The sequence below is a fragment of the Rhamphochromis longiceps genome, linkage group LG23, assembly GCF_057381845.1.
Source record: "Rhamphochromis longiceps isolate RC_006_pf linkage group LG23, R_longiceps_female_GT1.1, whole genome shotgun sequence".
In the NCBI taxonomy this organism is placed as follows: domain Eukaryota; kingdom Metazoa; phylum Chordata; class Actinopteri; order Cichliformes; family Cichlidae; genus Rhamphochromis; species Rhamphochromis longiceps.
This window is the reverse complement of record NC_140578.1, coordinates 45,417,995-45,431,163: the sequence shown is the minus strand read 5'-3', so window position 1 is coordinate 45,431,163 and position 13,169 is coordinate 45,417,995. Positions and strand designations below refer to the sequence as shown.

The 13,169-nt window shown below is 42.0% G+C and overlaps 2 protein-coding genes across 5 annotated transcripts in view; both read right to left on the bottom strand.

The window, feature by feature from the left end:
- The window catches only part of LOC146642833 (neuronal membrane glycoprotein M6-b-like), a 49,958-nt gene extending 47,112 nt beyond the window's left edge, over positions 1-2,846 (bottom strand). The window contains exon 1 of the mRNA XM_085397451.1: positions 2,722-2,846. Within this exon, the coding sequence (XP_085253577.1) occupies positions 2,722-2,725 (4 nt within the window). The 5' untranslated portion in view covers positions 2,726-2,846. The remainder of the gene's footprint in view (positions 1-2,721) is intronic.
- Positions 2,847-5,069: 2,223 nt separating this feature from the next.
- On the bottom strand, positions 5,070-6,971 carry gemin8 (gem (nuclear organelle) associated protein 8). Of its 4 annotated transcripts, none has more exons than XM_085399375.1 (4): positions 6,889-6,971; positions 6,562-6,626; positions 6,028-6,370; positions 5,070-5,895 (listed from the first exon to the last, which is right to left on the bottom strand). In XM_085399375.1, the coding sequence occupies exons 2-4, from the start codon at positions 6,562-6,564 to the stop codon at positions 5,636-5,638; spliced, it is 606 nt and encodes a 201-aa protein (XP_085255501.1). In that variant the 5' UTR covers positions 6,565-6,626; positions 6,889-6,971; the 3' UTR covers positions 5,070-5,635. The 4 variants fall into 4 exon arrangements, with proteins under 4 accessions (XP_085255501.1, XP_085255503.1, XP_085255502.1 ...); XM_085399377.1 differs by having other exon boundaries at positions 6,028-6,367; positions 6,889-6,963; XM_085399376.1 differs by lacking the exon at positions 6,889-6,971 and adding an exon at positions 6,750-6,828.
- Positions 6,972-13,169: the final 6,198 nt, after the last annotated feature.

The following is a 13,169-nucleotide window of genomic DNA, read 5'->3' as shown; positions in this document are numbered from 1 at the left end:
AAGCCTCTTGATTCTGTGTATCACAAAAAAGCAGGATGGTCCTCCCAAGCAAACATAATAGAGCAACATGGTTTATTTACAAGGTTTTTGCCTTAAGCCCCACGCCCCCGGTACCGGGGGAAAAAGGAGGAGATCATGTTAATCACGGGGGGAGAAAGACATGTGTGGTATCCACAGAAACCTCTGAATCTCAGCTAAAATGTCATAAAAACAATTTCTACAACCACCAAACACACCGAAAACAAGCCACGATTAAACGAGCAGTCACATAAATGTGCAGAAGGCCGCTGAACAAACAAAGCCGAACAAGAAATTTGCTGCACCAAAAATTGGTCCACCCGAAGGATCGGGTCCCCCGACACAAACAGAGTAACATAGTGTACGCTGTTAAGTGCCAGGAGGATTGCCAGGATTTATACATCGGGGAAACCAAACAACCTCTGGCTAAGAGGATGGTACAACACAGAAGAGCTACCTCATCAGGCCAGGACTCTGCAGTCTATCTACACCTACAGGCCAGTGGACACTCTTTCAATGATGAGGATGTAACATCCTGGACAGGGAGGAACGCTGGTTTGAGCGCGGAGTCAAGGACGCCATTTACGTGAAAAGGGAAAGACCATCTCTGAATTGAGGAGGGGGCCTAAGGGTCCATCTGTCACCATCTTAATGCTGTGATTGCAGCCATTCCTCAACTCTCTTTGAATGGTACTCATGGCCATTGATCGGTGGTTGTTGATCAATGGTCATGAGAATTTGCATATTAATGATTAAGGAACTGACCTCCCAGCCCACTGTTCCTTCAGTGGGCTGGTTTCAGTCATTATGCAAATATACTGTTTATAAGATTGAAACCTGCAGTCAGCTGAGACTGAAGAAGTCACCTGGATGAGTGATGAAACATTTCTCACACAAAACGCTACGTCCAGATGAACAGAATCAACTTTTGGAGACAAACAAGAAATTCTTCAGACTTCATGTAACCGGCTAAAGACAGGCTGGTTTGCTTCCAGAGCTATTACTGACTCCAAACACCAAGTTTCATCATGTTCAGACCAAAATTCACTGAATGAGCCGCAAAAATAGACCCCAAAACACATAGCAGCGCAAATGCGCTGAGACAGAAATTGACTTACTGTACCGATATCCTCCGTTATTTTCGCTGGTAGCCAGTAGCCACGTGATTATCAGCAGTTACCACGCCTACCTAGCTGCATGGGAGCCGTTTTCCGTCAACAACCTCGATTGTAGACCCACCTATAGACACGTGACTGGACAGACGTCACATGCAGTAAATTTGGGCCCACGTGGGTTTTGGCATTGCAACGTCTGATTAGTTGAAGTGACGTGAACGTGGCATCGTTACTGTGATCCTATTGGCTCAAACGATTAAAAAGAAGTGTCAATCATGTAAATTGACCAAAAGAAACCAAAGTTACAGCCCCTCAGAGAATTAAACGCTCCATGCGCATGGCAGAAGAGGGCCAATACCATGTAAATGTGTGGTTAAGTCTTCAAAAATGTATATATATTAAAAAAAAAAAAAAGCTTTTTTAGGCCTGTTAATAAAATTAATTAATTTCTGCTCTTTAAGACCTAAAAAATTAAACTGGCATGGTGTCCAATTGTGTGCCAAAATTGGACATTCATTGTTTTCAGCTAGAAAATAAAACTAAATAGTGTACATGGCATTAGTAATACAGCTATGGTGGCCATTTATATCAGTTCTTCCAATTTATGAGTCAAGAGGAGAACATCAAACTGTCTTTGCACAACTACTTACAAAGATATTTCCCTTCCCACTGTTTAAATAAAACCCCTTAATTCTGAACAATTCTTGTATTTCTTTATTTCTCTTCTCATTTCCTGTGCCATACTTTCTGTTTCCTGTTGAAAACAAAGCAAATCTTAATCTCAATGAGATTACCAATCTGATTTGAGCTAATAAAAGAACAATGTGCAAAAACCCTGGAACAAGCATCCACCTCTACGCAACAACTGTCTTCCGTGTCCAGCCCGTTTAATCCACAGCGGGGAGCGGATCACTCCCTCTTAATCCAATCAACATCGACTCTCACATGAGTAGATAAGGTGGGGAGAGGTAACCGCTGTGTGCTAGCCGAGAGCCAAGGAATGTCACATTTTTACCTTGCAACAGGAGAAATGCATCACGTGATTTGGCGAGGATGGGATTTTTGTACATTTTGAACTTTTATAAAACATCTTAAAAAAGATCTGGAACATATCCGGATTATTGGAAGGAAAATTAGTCTAAATCTAAAATGAAATCTACATCCACCCTCTCTCTAAAGGTGTAAAAGCTTTAATCCATGCCCTTTCCACTCACACGCGTGCACCACTGCCAAGACGCCAACAGCGTCTTCTGATGGCACAGTGTGACATCAATCAGCAGATACACGACCGCGCAGGAGAGCGCGGGCACGTTGATTTGAAACCATAACTGCCTAATGAGCGTCAGAAGAGTGATCGTGTGACAAAAGGCTGCAAAGATATTCAGAGTGAAACGGTGAAAGTTAACAGACCGAGGCTTCAAAGTGATAATCAGACATGCAAATAAGAATCACACCGACAACACGCAGCTCAACACGGCCAGGACAGATCTCTGCAGCATCCATCACGAAATGAACCCGCTCCCCTGTGCAAGAGTTGAAATGCAAAATAAGCAAAAACAGCAAAAATGTAAAAACACAGTTCGCCTACCCATGTTTTCAGCTGTTGTGGAAGCTGGTCCGGACACTGTAAGTGACTGTAAGGTGATGTCCACAGGTTGTCTGGAGAGGTCGGGAAGGAGAGGGGAGGGGGGAGGCAGAATGAAAACAACTGCACGTCCCGTTCTGGAATCAGAGGGGGGAGGAGGAGGAGGGGGGGGTGACGTCACCCCGGGGTTAGAAATGGATAAGGCTTCATTAATCCAAACGCACAAGACAAGTGTCCTGGTCAGTTCTTCGCCTAATTATAAGACAGAGGTCCACTTTAACAAAGCGCAGCCCAGCTTTAACTCATTTAAATCTGTTTTACATTTGTTTGTTCGCTCATTGAATATTTATGTATGTGTTTTTTCTTTTTAAATAGCTTATTATTTATTTATTTATTCACTGGCAATAAATAAATAAATAATTCATGAAAATATTTCTTTATTTTTTGCTCATGAAATGATCATATCATCACATCATCATGTCATTTACTTTTCCTGTGACGCCCATAATCACTGACTCATGAGTCATAATAACAATTTTGAATATACAACTTATATGAAAAATATTTCTGAAAAATATTTAATTTTTTCAATATTTATTTGTCAATAAAAATAGTATATTTTTACATGAGCTTGTTTTTATTTATAGTTTTCATTTTTAATTGAATAATAATTGAAAATAATTGAAAAGATTTAATTACCCGATGTTCTCTAATGTGTTCCTGTGACTTTCATAATCATAATGAATTGCAGACAACAAACATGTTATCTTGTTGTATAACATGTTTTTTAAATCATGTATCTATTTATTGATAAATGTGATTTTAAAATTAATTTGCATTTATTTACTCTATTTACTGGCTAATCAGTTGGTTAAAACAACAAGTGTAAGTCATTCCGATGTGTCACCACTTTACAAAGACCTGGACGAAGAACCAAACCTTCATCTTTAGGAAATTGGTTACGAGGTTTAGAAGCAACCCAACCCCAACCAAGATACAAGCAACTGCTCCAAAACCAGCACCTTTAAGCTCAAATAAAATCTGCAGTTGCCCACGTAGACGAGCCAAACACCATCTGGAGAAAAGTTTTATAGTTGAGGTGTTTGGTCACAGTTTGCAGTAGTAAAGGTGAAGCTTTCCAACCTAACAACAGTGTATCAGCTGTCATCATGCTCTGGGGCTGTATTGCTGCTACTGGTACTTCTTTAGCATGAAGTCTACCTCCACATTCTCCAACTTCACCTTAAATCAACAGTTAGATGGTTTCAAATGTGGGCACAGTTTGGTGTTCCAACAGGACAATGATCCCAAATATACATCAAAACTGGTTTTGGAATGGAAAAGCAGGCTAACATTGAACTCCGAAAAGCCCTTCTGAAAGCCTCAACCTCAAGCATTCTGAAAATTTGAGGACTATGTTTAAAGGTTGGGTCCATGCTGGGAAACCAAACAAATTAAATGAAGTCTACCAACTCAATGAAGAAGACTGGTCAAATATGTAATTTTTCTATATTTAAATTTTATTTATATAGCACTAAATCACAACATCAGTCGCTCAAGGTGCTTAAAAGCTCTTTAGAAGCTCACTGAGGGGGAAAAAGTATCCAGTACTTCACAAAAAGATTAGAGAAAAGCCCAACAAGTAAGAACTTTAGTTTTTCTCGTCTCCGCTCCCGTTAATCTCGCGACCCATCCGATTTATCTCATGACCCCGCAGAGGGGAATCAGAGGACTGAAATACCAAACGTCCCTTCTGAGCAGCTGAATACAGAGTACTGAAAGTGCTAGCATCACAGTTTCACTTCCTTTTTCTTTTTTGATAAGTAAGAAAAACACAAAATGCCTGCATTTTTTTTAGTGTCAACACTTAATAATTAAATCATTACATTTAATGAAAAATAAAACTGCATTTGCATCCACTACCCCACAAATTCAGAAATAAATCTTCCAAGTCTGACACTAAAAGCTTTAATGTATGTTGAGAAAATAAAAATTCTAATTAAACAACCAACCAACCAACTTGAATTACACAGTTTTATTTCTGAGTACAGAAATGTGCTGAAGAGCAGTTATATAATCGGATTTCCATCTCACAGCGATGCCACTAAAAATTACTGAAAGCAAAGGAAGTTTCATGTGGACAGAAAACACTTTATTACAAACAGAAATCATATAAAATACACATCCTCCCGTTTAAAAAAAACGGAGCAGCTTGGTGCAAACACAAACAAGATAAAACAGAATAGTCAACACCCCCCCTCCCCAGAGAACTCACACGAGTGGCTTTGAAGCCAGTGAATGTCAGAATCGGAGAACCGCACTTTAGAAGTAGCAACAACAAATCACTCTTGTTGTGTAGGCAGAGGCAGCCATGCAGGAACGCTCCCAAATCTGAACACAGGGAGGGGAGGGAGGGGGAGGACGTGGGGCTGACAATGTTTTTTGTGGTTAAACTAAGTTGACAGGCATAAGAGGAGCTACTGCAGCATGAAACATCACCGAGCCAGAGGGTAAACAAAAAGAGATTAGGAGGAAACACAGGCGCAGGCTGTTTGAATACATTTGCATCACCTGTGGGGGCAAATTTACTGCAACTCTGACCCTCCGCTCACGCTGCTTCTCACTTTTTAGCGCCGAACCAACAGGATGTTTTGGGGGACTAAGTGCTGGTGTTTCATGCCATAAATTAAAAACCAATTTATGCAGTAGGGTAAACCTCGTGTTTCGTACTGCCACAGCCAGAGGTTTTTAATCTGGAGCAGCAGCCGACAGGTCGGGGATGTTCGTGTTTGGCCGAGCAGAAGTTTTGTTTTCTTCCTTGAAATAACTTCAAACCTCCTAAACCCGTTAGTTCTACATCAGCAGCTCGCAGAGGGATCAGAGCATGGATCGTCTCCAGATCAAACTGTTTACGGCGTCATAGCTTCAGCGGGATCACGGGCCAGTACTTGGGCTGCTTCAGGTCACAGTTTCTTTCGAAATTGAGTTGCATCGCCGCCTCCATGGCCATGATCTTGGCCGCATCCCCGCCGTACAGCTTCTTCATCTCGGCCGTGCGTCTTTCGCCGGGTCGCTCCAAGGGAGGGGCGACACTGCTCCGCAACGAGAAGCTGTGTAGGTCCTGATCGGCCGGCACGTAGCTGCCCTGCTGCTCCGCCTCCATCTGCTGCTGCTTCTCTGCAAGAACGACAACACGGACCATTTTTGGACACATACCAGACAGGCTCCTCACCTTAGACTAAACATCTGGAGAGGCTGCGCTTTTAAAAATTGACCTTTTAAAGCACCTGCTCCCCTTTGTTTACTTACTGAGCTCCTCCCTGTGTCGCTCAGTCTGGGCGAAGTACTGCCGGAGCTCCTCGCTGATCTCCATGTTGCTCACATCGCACTCAATCTCGCTTTCCGAGCTACTTTCCTCTGCATCGTCCGCCTCGTCTTCGCTGTTGCTCTCTGCAGAGCTCCAGTCAGCATAGCGAGGCCGGTCACCGGGCCCCTCCTCCTGGTAGCAGCAGGGGCCGTAGGCAGCCTCCAAGGCCTTTCTGTAGGCGCGCCTGTGCCTCTGATGCCATGCCATGGCCTGCCGATAGTGCTGCCAGTATCGGCTGTACACCGGGCTGGAAAACCAGGACATCACAGTGCTTATGTCCTCCTGCTGATGAGAAAGATGAGCAAAGGTCTTCTCAGCTTGATCATTTGAAAATGTCCTCTCTGACTGATCGCAGTGATTAGCATACAAGAACATGAGCTAAAGAGTGCTCCTGAAAAAGCCTCGTCTGTCAGTTGAGGGTAGAATAAGTGGCGTGATCCTACAAAATAAAAGCATTTCTATCTCAGTTTACTGACCATGACTGCAGACAGCTGCAGCTTCTGAGATGTTCCTCTTTGTTAATGTTTCGTCATCGGTAAACCTGCAATTTATGAACAAAGTGGTTTACGAAGGCAAACCAGCCAACAGAGAGTAAAGTAAACACCGCAGGTGTTTGAGAAACTCTCAAAAACACATTGCGGGTTAGCGAGGCGCGTGCTGACACCTGGCAAACAAAAATGGACGCTACGTACGTCACTTTTCACCCAGCCACACGCCAACAACACACTCCGACTTTTCACATCATTAATGTGTCAGTGTAAGCGTTGTGACCCGATAGATGCCTCACATTATCAAACTCTTACCTCTGTGGAGCCAGCTACTTTAGCATCTCATCTTACTTCCTCGGAGAAAATTTCCCAGCAGCCTTTGAGTCCCTGCACAATAACTGCTGGCTATTTGGCGCCACCCAGTGGATCCTGTGCGAACATGCACCCACGTTCAACAGTTGGACGTCGCACGTGACAATAAAAACGCCGCTGCATATTACATTTATTGGTGAATTTATTCATTCTTTCCTTTTTATGCTAGTAAAACGGTAAGATTAGTTTATTTCGCTGGCTTTGAATTATTAGCTTTACACGAGAGACACTCGCTTTGCTGTTTTTATTAAATTACACATTTATTCATCTAATACAATTGCAAAATCTCACTCCAACATTGTGAAACTCTAAGGTGTTTTGTCACGAAGTAAATAAGGTAAGTAAAGGAAATAATTTAGAGGTTTTTATTTGTTTTTGTTGATGTCATTTGTGCACTTGCCCTTATTCTCGTCCCTCATCTAAAAGCTGTTTGCGAGACCATGCCAGGCCTCAGGGACCGCCCCACATTTAACGCTTCTTTTATGCTTCAGCAGGTGCAGTGTGAAGGCCAAATCTACTTGAAGACAGTGCTTGTTGTCAGATGGAGGAAGTGTTGCTTGTGCTATTGTTGGTCTAACATGCAAAGTTATGAAATGAAACTGAGTGTTAACAACAATGCCCACTACAGCCACTGTACTTTCAGGTTTCTCCATCCCCCATAAACTCCACTTATACTTCTTTCCCTATTCTGGTCAACTTGTCAACCAATCAGCATCTGACTTGCAGATCATCCATGTACAGCGACATGCAATTGGGAGACAGGTGGGTGAAAACACCTTTGAAATGCAAACGCCGATGAACAATGTTGACTATATAGTGTCTGTTCTTGCTCATAATACATCTGGCACAAACATTATTGTGACTTACTGTGCTGGACTGAAATAAAATGACCCAGCAGATGGTGCAGTTTTAAAACGGTTCACTGAAATTTATTCTGCTGCTTTTTTTCTTTTTCTTTTTTTTGTTTTCAGCCACAAAGACACACATCTTGTGTATCTTTGTGCATGCATGTGACCCCAGCTCTGACAATGAAAATGATTAAACTAGTAGATTTAAATTGTCAGTCTCTTAAAATCCTTCCATTCTCTTCCGCTTATCCTTATCAGGGTCTCAGGGGGCTGGAGCCTATCCCAGCTGCCACAGGTCGAGAAGCAGGGTACACTCTGGACTGACTGCCAGCCTGATGCAAAAAGATGGACAACCATTCGCACCTATGGGTTATTTAGAATCAACAATTCAACTAACCCCACTAAGTGCATGTCTGTGGACTGAGAGAAACCCACTCAAACATGGAGAGAACATGCACGCCACACAGAAAGGCCCCCATATTTTACGTTCTACTATAAATATAACACATACACAATAAATACACATTTATAGATCTTTCCTGTGCTCTTGGGGGGCTCCAACCTGCTTATCAGTTTGCTTATGCTTCAGGGCCAGTTATGTTCACTAGGGACACACTTGAAATTCATCCAGTTAAAGTACACTGTTGTCGCGGCCATATTGAGACAGAGGTCTTGCATGAAAGCGTGGCGTTATAAGCTGTCAGCTAAGGGTTGCGGGTTGGTTAGTAGCCTGCAGATGCAACTCATGTATTCAGCAAGCTAGCAAAATCCAAGGTGTTGCACGTGATTTTTGATGGTGGTTAGTGGGGCTATTTAACATGTGAGTCCATCAGGATTGACTTTTGGGGCTGCCGTTAGATAGACCAGTGTCTGCACTGGTACTGAATTATATTTAAGGACGTTTTGTGTGATTGTGCGGTTACAAAAGGCCAAAATAGGCATTTATTATTTTTTCAAAGCGATAATAAATATTTTTCATTCTTCCATAAATTGCTTTTATTTTGAAAAGCAGTATTATGTACACTGAATTTATTTATGTGACTAGATGCTGCATTTTAATTCACATTATGCACAAGGACATGCTGTTACATGCATGCAGGCAGAGCAGCAACACACCAAGTTAATTTTTTCATGAATTCATGAACTTTGCAATCAATAATGACTCAAGCAGTAACTTACAGTGACTTGCAAAAGTATTCGGCCCCCTTGAACTTTCCCACATTTTGTCACATTACAGCCAAAAACATGAATCAGTTTTATTGGAATTCCAGGTGAAAGACCAACACAAACTGGTGCACACGTGAGAAGTGGAACGAAAATCATACATGATTCCAAACATGTTTTACAAATAAATAACTGCAAAGTGGGGTGTGCGTAATTATTCAGCCCCTGAGTCAATACTTTGTAGAACCAGCTTTTGCTGCAGTTCCAGCTGCCAGTCTTTTAGGGTCTGTCTCTACCAGCTTTGCACATCTACAGACTGAAATCTTTGCCCATTCTTCTTTGAAACAGCTCCAGCTCAGTCAGATTAGATGGGCAGCGTTTGTGAACAGCAGTTTTCAGATCTTGCCGTTCCACTTCTCACGTGTGCACCACTTTGTGTTGGTCTTTCACCTGGAATTCCAATAAAATTGATTCATGTTTTTGGCTGTAATGTGACAAAATGTGGAAAAGTTCAAGGGGGCCGAATACTTTTGCAAGTCACTGTATATACACATATCTATTTATTTATTAGAAAGAGTTTCATTTTCTATTTTTGTCAATAGTTAGATTTGCTTTCCTCGCATTTGAATGAATCAGGATATCATTTCGTTGTGCTTTTGGCTTAATGACAATAAAAGATTCCGATTTAAAATAAAGTTTGGAGTAGTTTGAATGAACTTAAATATGATTTGGAAATACAGATTTGATCGCAGAGTTGTAGAAATGCCACACGTGACCTTATACAAGCGAGGACGCTGTCATATTTGAGTAAGGGGGTGTAAAAGCCGAAGAGAGTGTTTGAGTGCTGCTGAGATGTCTGACTGTATAAGTGGGTCATGCATTGGCTTCAGGCTTCAAAGCTTTCAGAGGAAATGCAAAAAGACAGATGTGTCTTTTCAGTGTTGTTCACATGGATGTGTTAACAGCACAAGCAAAAAGAATAATAAGTACTTCATTTTCTATTTCGGTGGTTCTGGATATCATCAAATATGTTGTCAACGCTTCCTTAAATATCACCCCATGCTGCTGACTGAGTGATAATACCTCGTGAATCGCACAGAGGAGGATTAGTAGTTTGGATTATTGTTTTATCATTCAACAACTGGATTAATTTCATTGCCTCATCCCCAAAGTGTCAAAAGTCGACACAATTAATGAGAACTTAATTGTGTCCAGTGATGCATGATTTATGTTCCGATATCTGTAGTGTTTGTAATCATATCTGCGATTGCCTTTTCTTCTCCTTCTGCTGGCAGGTCTCAGAGATAATTGTTTATGTGTCACCCACAACAATGTATAGAACAAGGGTGAAGCTGGTCAGGCAGCATCTGTTATACTTGATTTTGAGCTTTGCTTTCCCCCTTTTTTCTTTTTTGGTTGCATTTCTCAGATGAAAAAGAAAAGCCATTATCAGACAGCGATCTAACCAGCATTACTAACAAACAAGAGCAAACGGCACAAAGAGGAGGCCACAAAAACCCACACCTGAAACTATGAGAGGCTCCTGAAGCTGCGGTTTTGTTCTTATTTTGCTTTCTTCCTATGAAGTTCTTGTAAGCTTCGTATGTTTTGGAGTATTACCGCCCCCTCCTTATGTGCACATAGCCTTGCCTTTGCTAAAGCATCTTGCATCTTGGAACAATGGACTATCATTGCCACTGTCTGTGTAGGAGGGGGTCTCGCTCTGGGGTGCTATCTGTTGCATCCTGTTAAAAAGGCTCATGACTTGTTTGCTTTCAGCTGATGGTGCAGCTGTTATGATACAAACGCCTCCATCAAAACATCTGTTGTAACCTGACCATTATTCACTGCGAGCCTTATAGTCCATGCTGCTCTATTTTTATTAGGTACATGTTCAACTGCTCATTTAAGCAAGTAGCTAATCAGCAAATAACATTTAGGCATGTAGACACGATCTAGATGACCTGCTGAAGTCCACACTGAGCATCAAAATGGTAAAGAAAGACGATCTAAGTGATTTTGAACTTGGCATGATTGTTGGTGTCAGATTGGTTGGTCTGAGTATTTTAAAAAACTGTTGATTTACTGAGATTTTCCCACACAGTGATCTCTACAGAGAATAGTGCGAGCGAGGAAATATCAGGTGAGTGGGAGTTCTCTGGGTGGAAAAAGGCCTTTCTGATACCACAGGTCAGGGGAGCATGACTGCTATAAGCTGAAGGCTGGAGTCACTCAAATGACCAATCATTACAATCAAAGTAGGCAGAAGAGCATCTCTGAATGCACAGCACATTGGGCCACAGCAGCAGAAGAGCACACTGGGTAGCACTCCTGTTAGCTAAGCACAGAAAACTAAGGTTACAACACACCAAAGTCGGACAGTAGAAACCTTAAAATAAACAACATTCAAAGATTTATTACCTCCCATACTGTAAGAGCACTGGCCAGTCACATGTGTCTGCATGATCATGGAGGGAGTTTTCTAATGTTTGACCCTAAACGCTGCTTCTGTCTCCGTCCTATTTGTGCTTTGCTCATCATTTAAAGCCTGCATGCTTCGCTCAGGAGCAACATCTGTCCCAGACAGCCACGTTGACTTTAACGTGCTTCTTTCTGTAATACATGTAGCGTTGCATTAACACAATCATGTACATGATTCTGTTTATTAATAGTAGCTGAAAGCAGAAATGAAATAGCAGCTAGCATGCATTACTGTGATGTTTTGACCTAGTTTCATTTGTTCACTACTTGACCATATCATTCAACTATATCATCACATGCACATTTACCGCCGTGACAACCTTTCAGATCTATACTGAAGACAACAGCAACAGCCGCTCTGTGTCTTTGCTTGTTTGGTCTGGTGTCTAATTTTACATTTCTGTCTGTTTACCTGTCTCTGTCGCAGTTTCAGTTTTCAACTGTCTGCTTGTAGCTGAGGATGTTTTAATGCAGCTTTCATACAAGATCAGAGGTCTGGATTTGGACTGGGTCATTGCGACACCTCATTCTTTACTTTCCGTTGTAGATTTGCTGCTGAGTTGTGCTTGGGATCATTGTCCTGTTAGATGACTCAGGTTGAGCGAGGCTTTAGCTGTCAGACAGGTGGCCTCACATTCGACTCGAGTATACTTTGGTACACAGCAGAGTTCAAGGTCAACCCAAGGTAATGTACCCAAGGTAAGGTCGTGTGCCTGCAACAAGCCCAAGTCATCACCCCCCCGCCACCGTGCTGACAGTTGATATGAGGTGTTTGTGGTGATATGCTCGTTTAATTTTAGCCGAACGTGGTGCTGTGCATTATGACCAAACATCTCCACTTTGATCTTTGTTCCAGATGTCTTGTGGTTTGCTGAGATGCAAGTTTGCAAAGCTAACCCAAGCTGCTCTGCTCTTTGAAAAGAGGGGCTTGTTTTAAGGAAACACTTCCAATCAAGCCATACTCGCTGTCTTTTCTTTCACGAACTTTAACGTTTAACATGATACTTGAGGCCTGTAGCGTCTGAGATGTAACACTTTTTGTCACAGACCTCATGAGAACATAATGTATTAAAACACACCTGAATGCTCCAGACCAGCAAACCCCCCTTTTATAGAGGCCCTCACACGTGCTGATGATCAGTTGATGATTAGCAGCATCTCGCTGCTATCCTTGACAATCAGAAGCAGTAAGAGTGCGTTGAGTGTTTGTTAAAGAGATCATGACACGGTGTAATGGGTCATGTGTGGGTTACACATTTGGTTGACAAGCACCTCAGTTAAGTTCCAGGAGGAAGCACAGATCCCTTTGGGATTACATCAAGAATCCCATGTAAAAGGCTGCCAAAACAAACCAGCAGAGCTTTCTGCTGTGGCTAAAAGTGGCTGTTAGCGTTCATCTGAGACTTAAAAAATATTTTTTAAAGGTGTAAAGGGTTATTATGATACATTATTATATCCTTATATCTAAAACCTTTGATGTGAAAGCCTCTGAGGAGTATAAACACTGTGGCCAATGTGCTTTAGCACTAATGTTGTGATTAAAATGAAGACCCTCCAGTTTAGTCATTGGCTGAATGTTACTTGACAATTAGAAGCAGTTGCTTGTTGCGCTTCCCTGTCTCGGCACTTCTACCTTGACTCCACTTCTACTTGATACTTTTTCTCTTGTGGTTTGATGATTAGTGTGTCAAAGGATTGCATTCAGCAGGTTTCGTTTTCTTCTGGGTATAA